Here is a 22,913-nt window from a genome sequence, read left to right as displayed (position 1 = left end):
AAGCGATTTCCCATTCTGTTCGAAGGTGTGGGGCAATCTCTGTCTCTTTCAGAAAAGAATGAATGAAGCCTTCTACACTTGCCCCGGCAAAGAGCTGCACCAGCAGAAATATGACTGAATGAACACTGACTGGGCACTGACTTGTGTTAAAGCCAGATCACTCTCTAAGCCTCCCGTTTCTCTTTGTCCTTTGTATGAATGTGCGAATAAAGATATTTTCCCACCAGGAGCTGTCAGCAGCCGGGACACCAAGCCATTTAATCTTCCTATATGACAGGAGTTGGGGGGGGTATGGGGGAGGGGGGTGAGGTGAGGTCTGTCCCCGGTAACCGACACACACACACACACACACACACGTTCACTTACACGGCGACCCAACACCGCCTCTGCTGCCTCTCCCGTTACAGCTCAGCGATCGAGTTACGCGGCCGGGGAAAAAATGTTGCAGTAGCTGAGGGAGAGAGAGAGAGAGAGAGAGAGAGAGAGAGAGAGAGAGAGAGAGAGAGAGAGAGAGAGACTGCAGCATCGCTGGAGACCGGCAGCAGCAGCAGTCCCAAGCAGTGCAGGTGAGAGGGGGGGAAAGCCAGAGGAGGAGGAGGCGCATGTGGAGGATAGAGAGAGAGAGAGAGAGCGAGAGAGAGAGAGAGAGTGAGAGAGAGAATGCGGGACTCTTGGAAAAAGACGCATCTACACTCGGTCCATCACCGAGACATCCATCCCGAACACAGGGCTGCGCAGGATTACTCTGAATTGACGCTGCTCTCGGGATCTCCCTTTTAGCTCGCCAAGAGAGGCACTCGTTTTCTGTTTTATGTGAAAAAAAAATTATGACGAGAAACTCCCCCTGAAAAGCACTCTTGTCCTCCTCATAACTTGCGTGGAGGAATCCGACGGCTTGGCACGTTGCTCCACTGCGGAGGAGAAAAAAAGGAGGAAAACGCAGCTGGATCCGAAGGTAAGAAAAGATCCGGTTGCAGCATCCCAAAGACTTTTTTCAAACTGATTTTTAATTCCTACTTCGGGGATGTGAATTCATTTTTCCACCGTCCGGAGAGCTGAGCAGTGTGTGTGTGTGTGTGTTGTGCGTGTGTGTGTGTGTGCGTGTGTGTGTTGTTTTTTTTCCTTTTGTGTAGTGGTGCTGCATTGCAGTTTCTAACTGTGAAAAACGCGAGAAAAGCCGCTGTCCCAAATGTGACTGGAATAAAAAGCACTTACAAATGGCATTATGAACTGATAAGCGTCCTCGTGTGACAACGGGATAGTTCTCTGGTTTACAGGGAAGAAAGGAGTGAGAAAGAGTGAAGTGGGATTAATCAAAGGCTGGTGAATTAGTTTTTTTTTTTCTTTTTTCGCAGCAGGATGGATTTTTTGATACCACTGTGGCATGAACAGCCCAGCAAGACTACGGAATTATTATTATAGAAGTTGCAACAAAAAACCCCACCGCTGAGTATAGGAGGAGAATAAAAGAGAGGAGCCTGCACCGCTGAAGTGAACTACAGAGAGAGTGAGAGTGCAGAAGAAGCTTTTCCCCGGACCTCAGGCGGCAGTCCGCAGAGAGCGATAGGGAGAGGGTGAGAAAGGATAAATCAAACACCCACGCTGAGGTGAGGTACACCAGACCACAAAACACCAATAAAGAAGAGACGAGCCTCGCAGCTTGGAGGCAGACAGAGCGGGAAGGAGAGAGGCGAGAGGAAAAGAAGGAGCCATGCAGAGGCTTGGTGCAGTGCACTCCTCCGCGGCGCAGGCTCTCAGCCTCGTGGTCTTAGTGCTGCAGCTGCTGACTCAGCCACCGGGTGCCGACTCAGCTCTCCGGTACCGGGTGGCGGAGGAGGGCCCACCTGACGTCAAGATCGGCAACGTGGCCGCCGACCTGGGCCTCACGGCAGGTACGGGCAGCGGGGACGTCACCTTCGCCCTGGAGAGCGGCTCAGAGTACTTCAAGATCGACAACGTGACAGGTGAGCTGACGACAGGCCCACGGCGCATCGACAGGGAGAAGCTGCCTCAATGTCAGATGATATTTGATGAGAACGAGTGTTTCTTGGACTTTGAGGTGTCAGTGATAGGGCCGCTGCAGAGCTGGGTAGACCTGTTCGAAGGTCGTGTGGTCATAACAGACATCAATGACAACACACCTTCCTTCCCCTCACCTGTGCTCCAGCTCTCAGTTGAGGAAAATCGCCCAATAGGAACCCTTTACCTGCTGCCCACAGCAACAGACAGGGACTTTGGACGAAATGGTATTGACCGGTACGAGCTGATCCAAGATGGTGGAGCTGGGACCAGTTCAGCTAGGCGCACATCAGGAGGGAACCCCATCACCAGAGTAGATGGACTTGCGGATAGGAGGGGAAGAAGTGGAGATAATGCAGGAGGAGCCAGGAGCAGTGTGTTTGAACTACAAGTTGCGGACATACCAGATGGCGAAAAACAGCCACAGCTCATTGTGAAAGGCACATTGGATCGTGAGCAAAAAGACTCCTATGAGCTCGTCCTCAGGGTTCGAGATGGAGGGAACCCACCACGTTCCTCCCAAGCCCTGCTTCGTGTTTCCATCACCGATGTGAATGACAACAGCCCACAGTTTGAGAGGTCCACATATGAGGCAGAAATGGCAGAAAATGCTCCTCCAGGCACACCTGTCCTCCAGGTGAGAGCTTCAGACCGTGACATTGGAGTCAACGGGCAGGTGGAGTATGTCTTTGGAGCTGCTACTGAGTCTGTCAGGCGACTCCTGCGGCTGGACGAGGCCACCGGTTGGCTGAGCGTTCTTCACAGGATTGACAGGGAGGAGGTGGCTCAACTGAGGTTCACTGTAATGGCCAGGGACAGGGGTCAGCCTCCCCGCACTGACCGAACCACTGTAGTTTTGGCCGTCCGAGATGAAAATGACAACGTCCCGGTCGTAGAGATCCGAAAGATTGGACGGATCCCTGTTCGAGACGGTGCAGCATTAGTACCAGAGAATGTTTTGGTGGACACGCCAGTAGCTCTGGTACAGGTGTCAGACAGAGACCAGGGAGAGAATGGGGCTGTGACATGCACAGTTGTAGGAGACGTCCCATTCACACTGAAGCCAGCTGGTGAAACAGCACTCCCACCCCTACCTGCAGATGAAGCCTTCGACAGGTAAGTCAAATCCAAAGGTAACCATTTAAAGTAAATTGCACCAAATCCTGAGTAGTTCCAAATAAAGGAGTCAAGAACTAAGTAACAAGTGAACAATGCTCATTCAGTCACTTGATCAAAGGCTGGCGAATTAGGTTTTTTACAGTATCTAGAAGTGAGCATACACTTCTAGACACTGTAGTTATGAGACAGTATTCAATAATCAATTCTTGTTATCTGGGTAGGATGATGTATTGCTTTTCTTCAGGGACAACAAAAATGTTAATGCTCAGGTAATTCTAAAGTAATGATGCATTCCAAATATTAGTGTGATTCACCACTTTCTTTGTCCTAGGGGGAACAAAAACACAAACTAATGTGTACATAATAAGAAAATAATATTTGGGTTTATGCCATCAAAGTTACCAGGAACAATTAATTGTAAAATTTTATTCATGAGCAAAATGGCCATAATGGGAAACAGTATGTTAGTTCAGAATAGACAATAGCTCCTGACTCATTCCTTAACATTTAAAACATCATTCAGAGATAATAAACATGTGTATATTTTTGTCAGAGGCTAGCACTGTTTTTATCCTTTTGTTATCTAATCTTGACAACTACACTATTATGTAGTTGCTATATGTCTCACTAACAGTACTGTGCCAGGAGGTATTTCTACAATATTAGTTTTTCAGTAAGAATTCAGAAGAGAGTGGCTTCAGTGTTGTTGCATGCATATTTCATCTAAGCTTGGTTCAAGTACTGCCACTCATTCACTACAGCTTCAGAGTAGTTAGAATATAATACAATCTGTAAACTTTGAGTGTAAATATTATGGTGTCATTTCAGTAGCAAATATCAATACTCTTAATCAGCTGTAAAGATATTTCATGAAGCTTTTGAATGGGGGGAGTGTGGGAAATAGAGAAGGCAATCTTAGGAGATCACAGCCACTTCTTATATGCTGAGGTTGGTTGCTGTGTTGAATGCATGGCTGTCCTTGGATAAAGAAATTTTGAATCAGAAATAGTAATAATGAGCCTTCAGTAAATCAAGTAGTTGCCTTAACTGAAAAGTCAGTCACAATCTGTCCAATACTCTGTCTCTCTGCAGATGACAGCAGTTAAGAAGGAAGATTTCTTCAAATCTAGTGTATATAAAAGACCGATGCATATTAAAGCTGAAACAATTAGTTGATTAATCCAATAGATGACTGACAGAAAATGATGCTTTTTTGACAGCCGATTGGATATTTCAGTCATTTTTCAAACAAAACCTCAATTCATTCTCTGGTCTCAGCATTTCAACTGGCAGCATTTTCAGTTTTTATTTGTTTCAAATCATTGTAAACTACATATCTTTGGGTAGCTGGCTGTTGGTCGGACAACACAAAAGATCTGAGGATGTCACCTTGGGCTTTGAGAAAATAAAACAGATTTTTTTTTCACTATTTACTGACATTTTTAGCATATAATAGTACATTCCTCACAAAAAGACCAACACAATGACTACTGACAGGATAATTTTTAGTAAGCCAACACCCTGGTGACTGATAAATCAGCTAATTGGCTAAGAGGGAGCAGCACTAGTATTTTATTTAACTGCTTTTGGGACAAGACCTATATTATTTCAATGTAGGGTAGCAACTACTTTCATGAAATTTGTTCTCTTAATTGTTTTCACAGGAACAAGAAAAAATACTTCTTACATACTTCCGCCTTGCTGGACTATGAGACCACCAAAGAGTACAGTGTTACTATTGTGGCTGTAGATTCTGGAAGCCCCAGTCTGTCCAGTAACAGCTCACTGATGGTGAGAGTGGTAGATATCAATGACCATGCCCCAACCTTTGCCCAGAGTGTTGTGGAGGTCCACTTTGCAGAGAACAACTCACCTGGTGAGAGGGTAGTCACTGTGGTGGCGACAGATGCAGACAGTGGCAAGAATGCAGAGATTGCATACTCCTTGGACCCTGCAGCTAATGGGCCATTTTACATAGATGCAGATAATGGAGATATCCGCGCCACTGGGGTTCTGGACCGTGAGCAGCGAGAGAGGTATGAACTCCGGGTTATTGCCAAGGACAAGGGCACCCCCTCTATGCAGGGCTCTGCGACTGTTGTTGTTCAGGTGACCGACCGAAATGACAATGCGCCAAAGTTTGTTCAGGAAATCTTTACGTTCTACGTCAAAGAGAACCTGCTTGCCAACAGCCCAGTTGGCATGGTCACTGTTACTGATGCTGACGAAGGCGAGAACGCAGAACTTAGTCTGTTTGTAGAGATGGATGGAGCTGACGAGAAGAGGGCAGGTGAGAAGATGGAGGGTGAAGATGGAGAGAAAGAGCGAGGCGAAGAAGTGTTTTCCATCGAGAACAACACAGGAACTATCTTCTCCTCTGCATCATTTGACCGTGAAAAGCTCTCCACCTACACCTTCCGTGTCCGGGCTGTGGATGGAGGGGAGCCCCGCAAAACTGCCACTGCTACTGTCTCACTCTTTGTGACAGATGAAAATGACAATGCCCCCTCAATCACCTCTCCAGCCAACGAGTCCTACACCCTTCTCCCACCTGCCAGCAGTGCCCGCACCATCGTCAGGACTGTGACTGCCATAGACTCGGACACAGGCCCAAATGCGGACCTTCGCTACGCTCTAGTGGGGGGAAATCCCTTCAGACTGTTTGAGATTGGTCACACCAATGGAGTGATCACCCTGGCAGAACCCCTGGAGCGGCGCCACAAAGGTCTGCATCGCCTGGTGGTCCGGGTCAACGATAGTGGGGTCCCCTCTCTCTGTGCCACTGCCCTGGTTCATGTCTTCATTAATGAGAGCTTGGCCAACGCCACCCTGGTGGATGCACAGGTAATCTTTATGTACAAAGATATATATTTTAAAACTGATCTCAGTCGCAGCAAGTCAAGTATATTAAAATGTGTGTAATACAAATGAAAGAAAACTTAAATAGAAGAGGTAATGAAACCCACTGTCCTATTTTGATGTGGGCAGACCTCTATTGTTCCCCAGAGCTGGTAATGATAACCAATAATGACAGTGATGATACTGTCCTTTGATCCATTCAAATTATGGCTGCAGAGATAACACATTACAATGGAGGAGGGTGGTAATGACAACTGATTGTAGCAGTTTAAACTAAACTGGTAAGAAGATTATTTTCTTGATAGAATGAGATAAATGCACAATCTCCTTAGTCTGTGTAGTGTTGCAATTTTCTGCCCATTTTTGAGGAAATAATTGTGTCTATATTTGCCCCAGATATAGAACCCCGTTTCTCTTTTGAAGGCTATTGGCAATGCCAGCTTCTTTGTAGTTTGGATCCTACTGGAGTGTGTTCTTTGTCCAGCATGCATTCTTATAATGACTATGTGGTTAAAATAACTGTTATTACCAAAGTGGTTCTTTTTTATGGTACATTGAACTCAGAGCTGAGAGCATTAGGTGTGTGTGTATGTGTGAGTGTGAGAGACCGCATTAGGGGTGAGTGTGTTAGAGAGGCAGAGAGAGAGGGAGATGGGCCTGTCCCAGTTTTGGCCTTGTGATACAGAGTAGGCTGAAGTATGTTCATTTGAATAGAAGTTGTACTTTAGCAGCGTCTCTTCACGATAGGTCTGAATATTGATGAGGTTTTTGAAGATTGGAGTGTGCTACGCAGCTCATTCTGAGCAGAGCAGAAGTGGTCAGAAGAAAGTAAATGAAAACCATTATAAAGTCTAAACGAACAATATTTACATGGGCAATAAACAGAATGTGAAATGCATTTGTAATTATACATCTGCTATTACTGTGTTGTCTTCTGGAAACAAGGACTTCACAGCAAGATCAGAGCTGGCTACAAAGATCCATGCTGAGGTGCGGAGGTAATTGACTAGATTCAAGACATTACTGAGATACCAGAAATAACTACAACAGTGTGATTTCAAATTTAGCATATGCTGTGCTGGTGGAGATCTTTCTCTTCCCGCCCCCCTGCCCTTGTTATATTAATCAAATGAACTTCCCATTATGCCTTAAAAATGCTCAATTAAGCTGTAAATGCTGGCAGGTAATAATTACTAAAACTTCTCTGGTTTGGACAAAGCAATTTGTATCGACTAATAATTAAATCGCCTCAGTGGCCTTAGATGCAATACTTGTTCTGTGACTAACAGCTTGTGGTTTCAAGGCCCTCTTGAAACTTGGTTTGGAACACGTTCTCACATTTTCTCTGAGGAGAAGGTCTTCAACTGTCAGGTCTGTGCATGTAACATGACGTAAACAGTGTAACACTAAAATAGCTCTGAGACATTTGAGAGGAAAAGAACAGTCAGATAGATAAGAGGCAGAAATCTCCAAAAAATGTGTCAAAGCACAGATTTTGTTGGTACCCCAAAATACCATGCCTATGCCATCCTTTGTGTCAAAACACTCAGTAAAAAGTGTTTTATTGCACTCTGCCTAACCTGTGTGGGGAAAAAAGGAAGCCAAAGATTGTGATCATGAGGACACACCTTACAATGCGGATGTTTGCAGCAGATGCTTCGCTACTGCAAACTGTGTGTGTTATCATGGTGGTACTTCCCTGGCTGTTTCAATTTGTGACAAAACAGAGAATTAAACAGAAGCACCTCGGGTAGTGTATATGATTTACAAGTGAGGAATGTAAAACTTTCTCATTTTCAATGTTATAGTGTAGCTATTCTAGATAGCACCAATAGCAACTACACAACTTTGTAGCTTTGTGTGCCCTCTGAGTTGTCAGTATCATTGTTTGAAGGACGCTTACAGTGAAATCTTGCATTTTAGCAGGAGAAAAACACATCCTGTGTAGCCACAGCCTGAGCATTTTTGACTGACCTCATATGGAGACAACTTAGAATCCAAAAACATTGTGTTTCATGGTACTTTTTTTTTTTTTTTTTTTTTTTAACAAAGACAAACAACTGAGTACAGATAGGGGGTGTAAGATTTGAGCACTAGCCAGCAAACAGAACACCTCATGAATGTAACACTGTCACTTAAAAGTAGAATGAAATGTACAAATGTAACAATCAAAGGGGTAAGGATTAGAACAGAACACTTGGTAAGCGGTGGAACAATGGTGTTGACAGGTGGAATTAACTGCAATGTGCCTAAATGACCGGGGCCATTGAATGGAACAATAGGGTGTAATATGTCCAAGCTGGAATAAAAGCAGACTTTGATTACAATATGCATAGTTTAGTTTGATTGTAGGGAGGAACTTGGCGGAGTAATTGAGTAGAAGTCATTGAAGAGAGAATACCTCCATCTCATAATGAAGTCAAACTGAGTGGTGGATGGATGCCAGATGTAATTAGGGAAGGAAAACGGCTGCTACTGCAGCAGCACCGCGGCAGAAAATTACTCCAGTCTTTTCTATCCAGCAGTACTGGGCAAACCACATGTTGGGTAATTAGTTACCATATGATGCTGCAGAGTTTGAGCTAGAAGAAGAGGGAATGTAGTTGTGATATTTTAGACATGGTTGTCATCTGGGAAACTTTATGGTGCTTTGTACATCATAAGCATACTGCACTGTGAAGCTGATGAAGGCTTTTAGTGATAGGTATTGTCAAAATTACAATTTGTATTTCATCTCCCATCAAGAGATCTTTTATTGTAAAATGTGTGATCTTTCCAAGTTTTTAAATATGTACAGTCTGCTTTCTATTAATATAATTAATAGCTAGTTAACAAACTGCAGCCCTCTATTTTTACACTGTGCTGTGAATGCACTGCACTACAACTAAGATCAGGCACTTTCTAAGCTTCGGTCAATAGTGCGGTCAGGGGAGAACTCCTCGTCTTGGTCACAGCATCGACATCAGCAGCAGCATGCAGATAACAGAATCCGTGGAGAGCGGAACAGATAGATGGTGGTGTTAAGTCCAGCCAGAACAAAGCTCATGCAGCAGAATGGAAGATTCCACTGGGAGTTTGGGATGCGTCAGAGTGATGCACTCGAACGCGGCGGAAAAAGGGTGGCTGCTGCACTTATCCTGCTGAATGCTTGACTGTCCGGTGTACGCCCCTACACAGATACAGTATACATACCTGCACTTATGTGACTATACGTAGCATAGCATGCACTTAGTGAGGTGTCTCTTCTCACATGCACACACGCATGGGAGTTGACTCACAACCACACACCTTGCACTTTCAAATACGTTTCCTCTTCACATATAACCTGCAAGTTCACACCCAAATACACACACACAGACACACAAACTTGGCCACTGCACTGTCACATAGTATATGCACATACAGTAGTGTGCCACTGTTTTCTCTATGTTTTACACACACAATACAGCAGACAGTGCAGGGATGTGCTAAGCCAGAGAGATGCCCAGCAGAATGAGAATGGAAAGGAATACTGCAGGCAAAGGAAGAACAATGGGGCTGAGGGGAGAGCGGAGCCTGTCGGAGAGGCCCTCTGCAGTGGAAGCAGAATAATGGAATAGAACCAACTCACACAACTTGCTCAAAAACAATGAAACTTAACCCAGAGATTGATGGTGATGAAACAATGAAATATAACAGAGTCCCATTCTTAGCTTGGGGGTAACAAGAAGTGAGAGTGAATAATGTGCCTCTATATGAGTAAGCCTAATATGCCTTGGATAATGTAATAAGCAAGTTACACAGTGTGGTTGTGTGTGCAACACTCTCTGCAGTATTACCACTACTGCAGGTTTTGCTGTAGTTTTTTTGGGGGGGTTATCGCAAACCACAGGGGCTCAAATTTAACTTCTCTCTCTATTTCACTTGCAGTCTCCATCTCTCCCCCATTCATTCCTGCAAGCCTTATTACCCACCATTCTTAAGGCAGCAGGGATTACAAGAGTATATAATTTCCAGCCTTGACAGGCCAAAGGAATTGTCCTATGAGCTCTGAGACGAGGTGACACAGGGCTGCAAAATGAGTTGTCTTGCTGACGGACACCTTGCTCTGTGTGTGGGCCCGCGCGTGTGCATATGTGTTTCTGTATTTTGTGTTGTCTGTGCATAATGATTTCACCCAGCATAGTTGCTATGTATTGATTAGCTATATTCAGGTTCATGACCCTGCCCGATATTACCAGCAAGGCTCTGAGGACCAGGACTCCACAGCCTCATTGTCTCCTGTCGAACAAGGCTCCATAACCAGTAATGGCTGTGTTTGTGCTTCAGCATAACCCACTTTCTTGTAATGATCCTTTTATTAGTGTGCAAGCTCAGAGCATGTGTGTGTGTGTGTGTTCAGAACGGAAGATCACTCTGTCTTAAATCCAAACACAAAATATGTGTTTTATATATATATATATATATGTGTGTGTGTGTGTGTACACATGCACATAGATAGACAGATAAATAGATAGATAGATAGATAGATAGATAGATAGATAGATAGATAGATAGATAGATAAAAATTGATTAGCAAGGATTTACCTTACAACAAAAAACTATTATGTTTAAAAGAACAACAAGCTCAACACAAAAAGAAAATGGCTGTAAAAATGATTCCACAGAACACACATATTAACAGTAGCCTTCTATCTGTCTATCCATCCAATTCTCTGTGCAAAAAATTGTGATAGCAAATCCTTAACAAATCCACGCCCACACTATCATTTACAATAGGGACATTGTTCATTGATGAGACAGAAGATGTGTTTGTGTTCTGGTTGTAGTCATAGCATGTCTCTTGCCTTTATTTGCACATTTATGGACTGCTTCTCCTACCTCTCCTCTTCTAACGGTCCCAGACCTCAGCGTCTAAACTTTCCCTTTATTCTTTTAATCAGCTTTAAACAGTATAATCCTAGGCATTTCCTGTAACACTGCGGATGATGCGAGATCACAAGTGGAGAATTACAGGCGCAACTTGAAATGCTGCAACTGGGAAGCAAGAGCAATTATATATTTAGTGACACTCTTTGTGTCTGGGAATAATGGGGAAGCTCCCCCACTAAAACACAGTGATGAGTTTAATTAAGTTGAAGATGCTGTTTGATGTTTCTCTGTGGCTCACCCCCACTGAGTCATCTCTTACAGTCACTGTTTTGGACTTTTTTCTTAGTGATGGTCTGTCTCTGTTTGTTCCTTTTCCCTCTTATACCTCCCTTACTCTTCTTGCTTCTCGCTCTAACCCCAGGTGGCCCGAAGTCTGATGGCACCACTGTCTCTGGACATCGCAGGGGACCCTGACAGTGAGCGTGCATTAGGGAAACAGCGCCTCAGTGTAGCTATCGGTGTCCTGGCGGGAGCTGCAGCGGTCATCCTGGTGATTCTGCTTGTGGTCACAGCTCGGCAGTGCGGTGCTCAGGGGAAGAACGGCTACGAGGCCGGTAAGAAGGAGCCAGAGGAAGACTTCTTCAGTCCTCCCGGGGCTCAACCACAGGCCGGGCGTGGTGGGGGATCAGACCGTGGGCGCAAACCTCGACGGGACAAACGCAACGGAAGTGGCGGTAGTGCAGTAGCAGGAGGAGGGAAGTCAGACAGGTCACTCTACAGCGGTATCGTCACAGTCAACGGACTGCGTCGCCACGCCAATGACGATGATGAGGAGGATTTGAGTAGTGCCAGCGAGCGCCTGGCAGCCCGCTACTGTGCTGTGGACGGTGACCCCGGCAGCCCGCGGATGGGCGGTGGCAGGAGGCACCAGTCGAGCCCAGATCTTGCCAGGCACTACAAATCCAGCTTCACCTCTCCCTGCAGTGAACCTACAGCCCCACTCCCCCCCAGCTGAGGGAAAGAAGCACCAGGCGGTCCAGGAGCTGCCCCCCTCCAACACCTTTGTGGGCAGTGGAGGTTGTGTGGGGAGCGCCGGCTCCAGCAGCAGCAGCAGTGGGGGAAGTGGCAATGCAGATGCCATGTCCCTGGGATCTGACCAGTGCTCAGAGTACGGCTGCCAGACTGGGAACAAGTACAGCAAACAGGTAGGAAGGGTGACGTTGTCTCTCTGGATCCTCAATTTTGGTTTGCTCTCTCCTCTCTATATTTAAGTCTATCTTAAAAATCTCTGTCAGCTCTTTCTGTCTCTGTCTCTCTTTCATTTTGTCCTCATCTCTGGCTCCTGATCTCTGTCTTCCCCTTCTCCTCCTCCCCGGGCTTCATCTCTGCTTATTCACATATCCGCTGACATACTATACCGCACACCCCGCCGCTAACGTCTAAACACCATTTTATCTCCACAAAATAGCTGTCAGTGCATGTGCACGGCGGCTAACACTCTTGTGTGTCTGTGTCAGCATCCCTAAGTCTGTGAGCAGTGTGACGGTACCCTGCTGTCAGAGCATGTGTGTGTGTGTGTGTGTGTGTGTGTGTGTGTGTGTGTGTGTGCTCCGTGTCAAACATCAGCCCTCTGTTTAGCAAAGATCTAATGCGGGGGACATGAGTCAACCCCCTACTGTAGCCAAACAATACGTGAATGCGCATTTGTGTATACATGCGTGACTGCGGGCGCGAGTGTGTGACCATGTGTGCAAACCCCTGAGGAGTTCAGTTGGAGCAAAGACACATAGAGAGTGGGCAAATGGTTACTTCCAACAGAGTAATTGATCATTTTGTGTTTTCTGTTTCTCTTGTCAAACTGTTATGTTTTTTTCCATTTAGCATATATGGTTATGCTGTAAACAGTATCAGTTGCAAAGATAATGGATGCACTGGCTTTGGTGTTTGCTCAGGAAGCTGCAGTTAAAAGCTGAAGTCATGCTGACAAATAAATGCTACATAGAGACGGTCACTCACCCCTCTGCCCACACACACACACACACACACACACACACACACACACACACACATATACACACAAACACACACCATCTATCATTGTAGACGCACTGACACAGCAGGGTCTCCCTAGTCCACGGGGAGTGATCCCAAGAGTGATGTTTGAGTGACAGCTAACCCTTCTTAAAGGGGTGGTGTCTCATTTCCTTGACGGACAGCTCTACATTTATCCTCCCCGTGGTGAAAAAGTGCTGATGTGGTCATTAAAAGGGAAGGAGAGGAGCTTCTTAAGCTAATCAATTCATACATGGGCTCTCTGATCCTGCTCAACGCACACACACACACCACACACACACACACACACACACACACACACACACACACTTACTCAGACACACACACACTTACTCAGAGGAACACGTACACACTCCAGAGGTTAATCCATTACGGAGTCAATCCTCTTAATCTGCCGTTCCCAGGGAAAGAAAATGCTTACTGGGAGAGTTTGGTGTTCATGCTTACGTGCACTCAAAACATGCCAGCACACATACGGAGACTCGCAGACACACAAACTGACAGCATATTGAATTATTGATCGTATGGGGTAATTAACTCCTCTGCTGTGTACCCCCTCTCCACCCCAGCCCACCCCCCAAAATATCCAACAGCCAGTGGTTTCATACACAGCTCTGTGTGTGTGTGTGTGTGTGTGTGTGTGTGTGTGTGTGTGTGTCTTTTTCTCTAAGACTTTGGATGCTCATGTGTGTGACTGAGTTCGCATACGTGTCAGAATTAGTTAACTTGAACAGTTTGGCGACATGAGCAGGTCTGTGTTGGTGGGTGCCTGTCACTCTGCTTGAGGCACTGCTTATTTCATGAAGGTATATGCATTTTATATGTGAGTGCAAGCGAGAGATAGACTCAAGGAGTAATAGGTAGCGAATATGTGCCAAATGTAGGAACTGGGACGCTGACAGAATTCGGAATAGCATTAGATCGAGAGTGGGAGAGAATTATAGGAGGTTAGAAGGGGAGGAAGATGGAGTAAACGAGATGAGGAGGGGGCAACTTTGAATTTCAAAGCGACTTTACTGGGTCAGTGAGAACTCTAAAAAAAAATGTTCATCTGAAGTCTGCACATCATCAGACCAACTAGGGTGCACCAAATAGGGGGGGGAAAACAAATGGAAAAAAGTAATAAAAACTGGGCATCATGGATGTAGAGCAAGATTGTATCAGAGGCAAAAAAAATCATAAAACGGCTCAGTCAACGGCACTGGATCTCTTTTAAATCTGAATTGTTGACTAAGTAGAAGGAAAGGAGGGGGAAGAGTGAGGATATCATATCAATGGGCATGAATAAATACAAAACTGAGCAGGGGGGTGAGTAAGGGGCTGTATACTCAGGAGAGCAGGAACAGGACTGAGAGATAGAGGTCAGCTGAAGGGGGAGAGAGGGGTAAAGATATGTGCAAGAAAGAGAGGCACTAACATAAAAAAGGGGAGCGTGAACCAATGAAAAGAGGAGAAAAGTGGAGATTGAGGATAAGGGCGAGTGTATGTGTTTCGCATGTGGATTAGGAGTTGGTACCATCTGAAACTTTTCAACAAAATGATACAAAATGAAGCTTCATTTATCAAGAGAAGCTAAAGTTATAAAATTTTAAAGGTCTGAACACAAGTAGCAGAGCAAGAACTTTGTCTAATGAATTCTGAAATTCTGATTTAAAATATTAAATATTCGATAAAAGAGTGAGTAAACAAATCTAGACAAGGCATTTGGTACTTGACAGTTTTTGGTACCCGGGGCCACAGACACATTCTGGTCGGTACCAGAACGGTATTGAGGTTCGATACCAGGCCCTAATGCTGATGGAGAAAGTGTAAAGGAGAAGGTTGCAGTACGTGCTTTCAAGTGGGGAGAGCGAGTGAGAGAGTTAGAGTGAGAGAGGGAGTGAGAGAGGTCTGGTTTGGGTGGCAGCCAGAGAGAGAGAGAGAGAGAGAGAGTGGACTGCTGAGATGTGGGTCATCAGGATACCCGTTGGCATCAGGACACATTAATGATCACAGCAGTCACATGGCACTGCAGTCAATATGGGCAAAGTGGCCTCGTTCTCCCCTCTAACCACGACCACACACATCACACACACTCTGCTGTCCTCAGTCAACCACAACAAAGGTCATAGTGGTTGTTTGAACTCAATGTTATGTCTCAGTTTTCTTGAGTAGTTATATTCTGGCATTCTTTTTATTGCAGTGTGTAACTTTCTTCCTTCCCACCTCTCCTTTTGACTCTCACCCTTTGTCCCGTCGTTCACCCGCTTTCTCTTGCCATATGCACGGCCATAAATCTAAACACCCCGCCGCTGCTACCTTTGCGTCTTCCACGCTGACCTCTGAGAATAAATCGACTCAGCATTTTCACTAGTGCGACTTCTTCTTTTACTGTGGTGAGCATTTTCTCTCTCTGGACCCAGCGAGTGTGTGTCTGTGTGTGTGTATGTGTGGGGGCGGGTGCAGTGCCACAAATCGAACCAGACACACACTTCCCACTTTCACACATACACACACACACACACACATCCAAAGTCTAATCAATGCCCTGTTAACGAGGCCAAGACTGCAGCAGAAACAGGTGGGTTGACGGCGCAGTTTTTTGCGCATTGCACAGTTCTACGATACTCGGTGAAGGTCAGTGTCGTGCACGCTCTCACGACGCCTGGGGGGGTGCCACAGCGTTTTGACACAGCAAGGACAGGGTATGGAGATGAGTTTGTGGAGAGCAGGACTCATCCGGCCGGTCTTGTTCGTCTAATTGGACTGTATGGACAGGCGTGCGCAGAGAGATTAGGTCTACTGGATTATAAAATTGAAAAGCAGCTTTTCATTTCAACAAAATCCCTCTAGGATTAAATATGATGAGCGTCTGTCATAGACTCATGCTCACCCCCTGCACGCGCTCAGGCACGCCACATGAACGCACCCGCACATACGCCTCCTGTGATAACATGCGGCGTGTATTAGAGTCACAGAGGTGAAGGCACTGTCAACCAGAAACAAGCAGAAACACACACACACGCACTCACACACTCCCCTCCCTCTCTCTCTCTCTTTCTTTCTGTTACTCAGACACACACATGCTGTAACCGACCCGTGACCCCTGTCATGATGATACCACAAAGCACTGATGTATTTATTAAAACCACGGTGAGTTCGGGCCACGCAGACAGCCATATGCTCATGGGGCAAGCGGGCGGGGGGAGGTGAGGAGGTGGGGGTAAGCGAGAGGTGAGAAGGACGAGGTAACCAAAGCGGGGATCACCCGATGAGGCGTGCTGAAAACCGATCTACTGACCTGGACACAAAAGAGCGAGGGGAGGGGACAGTGGAGGAGGTGAGAGTCAGTGGGCACCAGAGAGGGAACATGAGCCAGATAGAAAGACGTGAGAGAGAGAGAGAGAGAGAGAGAGAGAGAGAGAGAGATATAGAGAGAGGAGTGTAGATGATGAGAGGCGATGAAGAAAGGTTCAAACATTTTGGGAAAATGGAGAGAGATGCGTGCTTCTGTTAGATGCTCAGCTGTGGAGGTGGAACACATGCTTACCCTGTAAACATTGATTTTCTGCTTGACCAGGATCATATGGATACCTTACAAATACGCTGTGCTTTCACACTCGCAGTTCAGTTCCACTGGTCCAGAACAAAGAAAAACATTAAACACCAGTGCCTTTTAGTTCTAGTCCATTTTGTGTTCAACTTACTATGTTACAGACAAACCACAAAATTCATCCAACCATCAGCTATAACCTCTCATTATTTGTGGGTCAGTTCCAGCTGACACTGGGCGGTGGGGGGGGGTGTTACACCCTGGACAGGTCGCCAGTCTATCACAGGGCTGACTTATAGAGACAAACAACCATTCAGACAGTTTAGAGCCACCGTTAACCTACCTGCATGTCTTTGGCTGTGGAGGAGCTGGAGTATCCAGAGAACACACGCAGCACAGAGAACATGCAAACCACACAGAAAAGCACAGAAACGTCTTGCTGTGAGGCAGCAGTGTTAACAACTGCAGCATCGTGCCACCCCAACCAAGAGCTGCAAACATTACATCACTCTGACTGACTTGGGAAACTTTTGGCTTCATTGATCGTCTCTGGTGGTGACAAAGAGCTTTTTAAGTAATAGCTGGTGGTGAGCATTATTAGTTAAGACTACTACTAGACCTCATCTGTTGTACTGTAAACCACGGATGATGAAGTTTTATTCAGTTAAGTTTAAAATCCCTGCATTTGTGTTACTATAGTTACCAAATAATCTTTGATAAAACTATGTAGAAGATCGATTACGTATCAGAAGATACACAAATCCTGTAAATTTATTCAGTTAAGCTTTTTTATTTATACTCCTGTCACATAATTTCAGCCACAGGAATCTGCTGTGTAGAAGCAGCGGTCTACTAGAGTTTGAATTACGGTAGATGTGAAAGCACCCTAACAGCACCCTGACTCAATTTTCTTCTCAGTTATCGTGTGTAGCTACCACTGATTGTGAATTGGGCTGTGAGCGCTGTCTAAACCTGTTCGATTGATAGCAGGAGCTGGAGCCAACTGCGGCCAGCGTAGGAAGTGACGGAAGACTGCAGTAACTGCTCCTGTGCTGACACGTAGCCTCGCCGTACGTTTAAAGGTTCTCAGTGGGATTAAGACGAGCTCTTAGAAGTGATGTTCTCGTCATCCTTACTCGGTAAAATATTTAGTTTGAGGATCAGAATAATGAAGGTAAAGGTAAGAGAAAGAGTCATGAATTGAAAGTCAGTGAAACCTCCTCACAAATTTATTGAAACAAAGATGTCTGTGTGTGTGTGCACATGTGTGAGCTCAGGACGGCGGGACAAAGACAGAAAGACAAAGCGAGGAGAGAATCAGAGGGAGCGAGATTGCGGAGAGGCCAGGGGTGGGGTGGTGGGGGGATTGTCTGTTTCCTCACTCATCAAGGTCACCCAGAGCTGGAATGTGATTGGAAGTCCCCTGTCTGTCTTTGCTGTTTACCACACAAGATAATACAGACAGGCTGTTCAGCTGATAATGTTACTGTGTTAACAACTCCTCCCTTCAGTTTTTGTTTCAAGCTCTGTGAAATGGCAGGAATGTGGGAATGTCATTCCCACACATACACGTGCAGACAAGCTGAGGCAGGGACACACACACACACACATCCACTCTCACTCACACTGCAGCAGCAGCCACCGTCAGACGTGCGATTTTAACACACACGGACGTGCCCACTGAAACACACTCTTGTGTGTACATAATAGCACATAATTACATACCCTCCCAGATCCTTATGCATATACACTTTTCACTGTGAGCAGACGAACTCTGATAAGAATATGATGACACACGAGCGGAGAGGAAAGTTTTCCGGCTCTTACATCAGTTTCTTCTTCCACTCCCTCTGGATCGGATCACATGAACAAGCCCAGGAACACTCTGTCTCCTAGAATCACACACATCCGTAGAGGCTTACAAACACACTCTCTTAACTCCCTGACACACACACATACATACACGCACGCACAAGAGCACACACAAAGACCTACATAGCAAGCCCCTCGCTGAGATGCTTCCTTTTATTTGCTTCTTGAAGACTCTGCTCTGCATTGTATAGCTCGGCATTCGGCTCATCTGCCTTCCAGCATTACCTTAATGGCTGTCTGTGGGTTGAGCAATTTTACCCAATATTGCTAAACAAAAGCGCTCTCTCTCGCACTAGACAGGGATTCCAGACAGCTTAGTAGCCCTGTGACTGGTTTTATCCACCTACACAAAAGAATCTTCAGTGCATTAAGTGGTATTGAGTTGGGCTGAATTAAATTGACTTGAATGGATTTTGAATTGAACTGGACTGAGCCCAACTCGGCTCAATTGAATAATTCAAACTGTATGGAATTGAGTAGGACTGAGTCAAACTAAAACTGAATCAAATTGAAGTGATGTGAAGTGAAGTAATTTAAATTTGTTTGTCTCGCCAGTGGACGTTGCAGCTGTCAGGACAGCAGGCAGCATGTGAGAAATTTTTATTAGGTGGATTGACATAATATCATTAGCTTCATTTGGTTAAAGATTTGCTGAACGAAGAGCTCTGAATTTGTCACTTTTGTTATGTAAGCGTGTGTATTGAAGTTTGAAGCCGTGAACTCTGCTCTGAAAGTTGATATTCAGGTCTGTGCTCGCAGGCTTAATTTTTTAAGTCTGAACATTTGTGCTTCTGTCAGTGTCTTGTGAGTTTGTGCATTCAGCCTCACTGCTTGAAGCTTCACAAGCTGTGAGGTAAAAAATTATGCAAAGGGTTCTCTGTGGTTACCAGGTCGTGCAATGTGTCGTCCAGCTACTTCTGAAAGCTAAATCATTTATACTTGGCTGCATCACACTGCGTCCCTGATCGCTCGTCCAGAACTTTTTATGAATCCATGTAATGAATTGTAAAAATGGGCATAAGTGCACACTCTTTTAGCCAGTTAGACATCAGTTTCGATGTTGCACTGAGTAGCAGCAGCGAGGAATGAAGATTAGAGCTCGGGAGAGAAGTTCAAGCCCTGTCTTACTTTATCACCTCCGCCCACCTGGCCGATCAGTGCGCAAAGTGGGTGTGATTGTCCCATTGTCTGCTTTGAAAGACCTAAATCCAACATTAGAGAGGAGGTTTCAGACGGTGTTAGACGATCTGAAAGTCACTTAGTTTTAAGCACACTGAGGCTTTAATCCCATCCATTACAGGTTTTATACAGATTTAAATGTCACCTGTTGAAGTGTTCTGAAATAAATAATCAGCTCTTCTACCTGCCTCTGTGCCATCATATAGTCAAACATCTGTCTGGGATCTCATAGCTAACAACATCTGCCTCGCTGTCACATGACTAGCAATTGCATTGAGTGTTCAGTAGCGCCGGGCAAGCTGTTAAACGTCCTCCTCTATTTCTTTATGGGCTCTCTGTTTTCCAAACCTCACCACTCAGTAAACCTGTCAGACGATCTGTGAGCGTGCAGACAGACACCTGCATGTTATATATTTTTTTTCTGTACTTTGGATCTTGTAAAATTAAACTTAACATTCTGACACTGAATGCTCAACTCTGGGTACAGCGGCAGAAACCTAATGTTCAGACTTTAAAAATTAAGCCCGCAAGCACAGCTCTAAATATATAAACTTTCAAAACAGAGTTTACAGGTACAAACTTAAATGTGCGAACTTATACAGCTAGGATAACAAGAAGAAAAATTTATTCTCCAGCGCACCATTATGAATGAATGAATATTCCATAGACTAGTCATCTACACTGTCTGCTTCTGAGCTCAGTCCTCTGTAACTCATCCAATAAAAAAGCGCCTCTTTCCAACCCTCCATCCCCGATGTCTGCCTGCCTCCCCCTACCAACACACACGCACACGCGCACGCACACACCCACACGCCCACATCCTCCTCCGTCTGTCTTCCCTCTGATTGATCTCTCTGTTCTCCCTAAGTGGTTTCATTTCTTTTCATCACTCTCCATCTGGATCCATCTTTTCAAAACGTGTTTTTTAATGGTTCCAAACTTTTTTTTAAATAACACTTAATAGTTTCTTTAAATTTTACAAATGGCTCTTAACAACCCTCTCAATCCCCCCCCCCCCTTCCTCTGTTTTTAGACGGTAGTTAAAGTCAGCTTTAATCTTTGCTTTTCATTTTTTCTGATTGGATAAAATTAAGCATGCTACCAAGGAACAAGCCTCAGGTGTGAAAAACTGCACTGTGCAATATGGTTTATGCATTTTTGCCACTGGCGAATCAGAGCACATTTCTCGCCGGATATCAGCTTATTAGATCTTGCGTGCGTGCGAAAAGACTGGCCCTGGTAGCGTTGTAGTCCAAAGCCAATGTTTTTGCCCCAGGCTAAGTGTAGCCATCTGTTTTAGAATTGTTGGTGGAAGATAGATAAATCGGAAGATCAAGATGGAGATTGGGGGGTGGGGGGGTGGGCTCAGAGAAAAACAGAAAATGAGTGGAGGAGGAGAAAAGACATTCTTGGTCAGTACCCATGGCTGAGAAAGAATGAGGTGGTGGCGGTGGGGGAAGAGGAGGAGGAGGAGGAGGAAGGGTTTGGGGTTATGAGTGGTAGGTAGGGAGATGAAGAGAAATTAAACGAAAGGGAGAAAAGGCAGTGCTTCAGTGAGTGGTTGGGGGGGGGGGGGTTGATGTGAAGCTACAAAATGGGAATGCGTTCTTAGGTATCGCCTAGGGGTGGAGAGCTGAAGGAGAGAGTGTATAGGAGGAGGAGATGGAGTGAAAAAGATAGAAATTAGGTATATGGGTCTAGGGTTAGAGGAAGACAGGAGAGGAGAGGAAGGGAGGGAGCTTCACTCTGTGAGCAAAGCCAGCTCAGACTCTTCGGGCTATTTTGGTGTGAGTGTGTGTGTGTGTGTGTGTGTGTGAGTGAGTGAGTGAGAGAGAGAGATAGAGAGAGAGAGAGAGAGAGAACGAGAGCAGAGCTTTCTACCTGCCCTATCGAAGAAGTTACATAAATCCGAGTGGGCAGGCCTCTGCCTACAGCAATGCTCCATATTATACCACTGACCCAATGTATGTCTGTACGTATGTGAGTGTATATGTGTGTGTGTATATGTGGGTTTTCAGCCAAACTTGTCTGTTCGTGTCAGAAATAGATCAGATAAGAGACGCCCACCTACGTACACACACACACACACACATATACACAGAGAGACAGGTAGCTGAACTACAAGAACTAACCGGTCAAGCCGCTGGAGAGAAATCCCCCTGGTGCTTTCAAACAGAGGCATTAAAATAGTTTGACCTGTTTGACACACACACATACTCATACAGACTACATAATCAGGCACTCACACAACACCACTTTTTACTCTCTCCCATAGACATTATGAATGAATCGTTTCAACTACCACCATCATATGTAAGCAACATGTTTGTTTTTTTCACCCGTCTACATCCAGACACTTCCAGACCGAAACAAAACTTTGATGAATTAAAATGCACTTAAAATCAATCAATGCTCCTAATATACAACACTGTAATTGCACAGTATTACCGTAAGGCTGGTTCTTAATGGCCTAACGCTGCACAGGTACAAGTGAGACATGCATTATTTAAGAGGCGCTGTTCTCCTGTTTCACAAATACAGAGTTATTATGAAGATAGCAACTAACAGTGCTTGAGAAAAGCAGTGGAAATGAAACCAACAAAATCAAAACAACACACTCTTACTGAGCCTCACTCAGATCCCACAGATGCACACGTAAAAACTTAAACACAAGAACACAAGAAAATTGCAACCAAAGTAATGCAAATCTATCTGCCAATTAGGGCCCCAAACAGGTTTCCATGGGGATGAAATGGCAACCTCTAATTGGCTGGATAAAAGAATGCTCGCATCTGAGCCGACAACCTGAGATGGCTCGGAAAATATACACATCCATGGGCGCGTGCATTCATATGCGCACACACACACGCAAACTCAAACACACACAGACACAGACACAGGTGTATGCAGTGTAAGTGGGGATCACAGACAATTTATGCATGGTTGGGGGAGTCACACACAGTATCACTGGTAAGATGAGAGGCAAGGATAGAGTGTGTTGACACAGATATAGTGTATTGTCAGGCACGGGCACACACACACACATACACACACACGCTCATTGACCGGTCAGTCCCTTTTAAAAGCGTGAATGAAGCTTTGGTTGCGGTGTCGTGTTAACATGAAAGCTTTCACGGCTGTTAAAAAGAGCAGGCTTTGATTAGAATTTGATGTGTGAGAGTGTTTCTTAATGCTGGCCTTTGCTGACGACGGCCCTTTTAAATCCAGCGGAGCCGTTGCAGGGAGCCTTCTGTCAAAAATTTGTTGAATCGACAATTTCACCTCAACATGCTCTCTGTGGGAGTGTTTTTTTCCCCCTCCTTTTTCTCAATTTTCTAAAAGGCAGGAGTCAAGCGTGCTCACTATGCTTGGCCACATTTTAAGTGGATCTCAGCCACAAAGCAGCAGC

General features: G+C 45.3%; 1 protein-coding gene across 1 annotated transcript in view; it reads left to right on the top strand.

The window, feature by feature from the left end:
- The first annotated feature begins 458 nt into the window (after window positions 1–458).
- Window positions 459–22,913, top strand: part of pcdh7a (protocadherin 7a) — a 42,145-nt gene continuing 19,690 nt past the window's right edge. The window contains 5 exon segments of the mRNA XM_018695562.2: window positions 459–955; window positions 1,356–3,135; window positions 4,803–5,982; window positions 11,270–11,815; window positions 11,817–12,053. Coding sequence (XP_018551078.1) covers window positions 1,712–3,135; window positions 4,803–5,982; window positions 11,270–11,815; window positions 11,817–12,053 — 3,387 coding nt within the window. The 5' untranslated portion in view covers window positions 459–955; window positions 1,356–1,711.

Source organism: Lates calcarifer, linkage group LG5, assembly GCF_001640805.2.
Source record: "Lates calcarifer isolate ASB-BC8 linkage group LG5, TLL_Latcal_v3, whole genome shotgun sequence".
NCBI lineage: Eukaryota > Metazoa > Chordata > Actinopteri > Centropomidae > Lates > Lates calcarifer.
This window is presented reverse-complemented; position numbering and strand designations above follow the sequence as displayed.